At 40.0% G+C, this 2,865-nt stretch overlaps 1 protein-coding gene across 1 annotated transcript; it reads right to left on the bottom strand.

Annotated features, from left to right (window-relative positions):
• Window positions 1-1,523: 1,523 nt before the first annotated feature.
• Window positions 1,524-2,480, bottom strand: SARC_10689 (hypothetical protein; the record flags this gene model as incomplete). The annotated part of the gene is made up of 2 exons (XM_014295258.1): window positions 2,295-2,480; window positions 1,524-1,715 (listed from the first exon to the last, which is right to left on the bottom strand). Coding segments are annotated over exons 1-2 (336 nt in total), but the record flags the coding sequence as incomplete, so codon positions are not given.
• Window positions 2,481-2,865: the final 385 nt, after the last annotated feature.

The raw sequence follows: 2,865 nt of genomic DNA on the forward strand, positions 1-2,865 counted from the left end.
TAATATATATGAGTATATATGAATATATATGAATATACACACACACATATATATATATATATATATGTGTGTGTGTGTGTGCGTGTGTGTGTTTATGTATGTATGTGTGTGTGTGTATGTGTCTACCTTGTACATTGCGTCTCATATACGAGGTGTAGTGTTGTGTGTTATCATCTCCCGTATGATTATAATTTGCATATAGTCCAACTGCCGGTAAATGCAATATATGATGTGCTGACTCAGCGTCCATCGCCTCAGGTGAGAAGTTTATTTCGTATCGGCAGATTCACATCTCATGATCGAAACCGCAACACGCCCAGGCAATGCATATTGCACTGCACTGGTAGTAATGTTGTAATGTGAAGCTCTCCGTGGTGTAGAGTTGTATAGTAGCAGAGCGTTAAACGTTTTTGTTGATGTAGGGGTAGGAAGAGTCGAGTTTTTCCAAACCAAATGCATCGAATGGATGGGAACAACATAGCAGAATAGAAGGTGAAGTGAAACCTATTGCCCTCTCCCATGACACGCCCTTATCCCATACTTGTCAGACAAAATCTCTGCACACCATAGGCAAAACTTAAGAGCCGGCACACAATCGGTTACATCCCGGCACACAATCGGCTACATCATGCTTCTTAACAGAAGTAGCGCTGGCAATTGGCACAACCTCAGAATACGTGTCTGAGCTGCTCTCGGCACATACGTCAATCAGATGTCCATAACAGACACACATGCGTTCGTGAGTGTATGGTAATCCATAGAAACATCCAGTACGTTGGTGGACTATGTAATGAATACGAATGCGTTGAGTATCTCTACATACACAGTTAGTGTATGTAGGTAGCACACACTCGCAAAATACATTGACCTGGTCATACCCTCAGTACGCAAGTACGGTTCAAATACAATACGAACGCATGTTGTACTTTTCATAGACACATAGCTATTATCCATAGATATACACGCTTACGATCGTCGTTACATGGTGAACACGCACAATGTCGTCTATGAATTTTGTACCACCTGCCCCTTGGTGGCTCAAATATGTATCCTCTATTTAACGAACACTCATGCATCTCCCATTAGGGCTCCGAACGTTTTAACGCATACGACATGGTGCACACAAAGACTTGCCATCTCATGTTCAGTTTGGATTACGTATCGATAATCTGATCAGGAATAAGGTAGCGTATTGCCCCCGAGAGCTGGTGACAGTGTCTTGAAAATGTATCCTAATGCCTGACAAAGCACTTATGGGTAAGAGCAGTTCAGCACCACTTGAATTTGACTGAACGACCAAAACGGATATATGAGCTAATCCTCCATAAACAATTGATTGTTTATGGTGGACGGGGGACAAATAGGTATCTCACGGTTGAATTACAACCCGTATAACGTATACACACCGCGTACTAAATGATACCAACCTTTTTGATTTTTGGAGAGCAGGACAGATAGGTAGCTCAAGGCCGAATTATAACACGTGTAACATACACACACACCACGTACTAAATGTTACCAACCTTTTTAGTCTCTGGATCGCAGAAGGGCAACGAGTAATATGGATAGGGCAATTGTGTCTTTACGGACGTCATTTTAACGGCCTTGAGCGGGATTGTGTCTCCTTCCTTCCACTCCTGCGGGGCTAAACCGGGCACATAGAAGCCATCTGTACCCGGGAGCGTACTCAAAACAAACAGTATACATAGCACCAACTGTGAACCGAGACAGGTATGTGAGAAACAGATGAGAAAAGAAAATGAACAACAGCATGCCAGTATATGAATGAATATGAGAATCAGTGAGCTAAATAATATGCAGAGCGATTCATATCAATATATATATAAATACATATATTTATGTTTGTATATATATATATATATATACATATATAAATATGTGTGTGTGCCTGTGTTGTGCCTGTGTGTGTGTATACATATATAAATGAATATATATATATATATATATATATATATATGTGTGTGTGTGTGTGCGTGTGTATGTGTGTGCGTGTGTGCGTGTGTGTGTTTGCGTGTGTGTATGTATGTGTGTAAGTGTGTGTGTGTGCGTGTGCGAGCGTGCATGTTTATATAAATATATGTTTTCTTTTTCATTTAAACACATGTTAAATACAAATACTAGACACATACGCACATCTAAGTATGACATATAATCTTGCGTTCTCCATACCTCTCATATTCATTCACACCATTTTCTCAAAAAAGATGACGTCCTAACATACACAATCCATAACATGTATAACATATATACCATGCAAAACATGCATAACATACATGGTAGATATGGATTGCCGTGGACTGTACAGTTACAAGTGCGTTGTTGTCGTTGTCTTCCATCGGTGACGTTCCCAGTACAGCATCTGGCATGTGACATAGCTGGTATGACTCGTCGACAACACACGAACTTTTTGTCGCCATCTTGAGTATGGTCTGGGACGATGCGTCGATTCTCTGTTACTGTTATTCTATTCCTTACGGAAGGTTGTATATGCTGTGTAGTGCGGCTTAATATATGGAGGTATATGTGTATACGGGGTAGTCCTGGACAAGCTATCTTCAAGCAGGGGTATATTAAGCACTAGTTTATGAATATATAACTCAATATGATAATATACTTTTTACCGTATTATTACACTTACTATAGCACCACGTGAGTAATTTAGGTGCGATTTGCACCGGAAATTTCTATTGAAAAATCCGGATAGACACCATTTGTCGTGAATTTGTACTATCGGTATATTATACTACACCTCAACCAGTATAATATAGGACCGGCTGTGATTTACGCGCGTGTTCTCTTTGCAGCGTCATATGAAGATAGAGATCAAAATGCCTTTTATTATTT

The sequence above is a fragment of the Sphaeroforma arctica genome, assembly GCF_001186125.1.
Source record: "Sphaeroforma arctica JP610 unplaced genomic scaffold supercont1.1351, whole genome shotgun sequence".
In the NCBI taxonomy this organism is placed as follows: domain Eukaryota; class Ichthyosporea; order Ichthyophonida; genus Sphaeroforma; species Sphaeroforma arctica.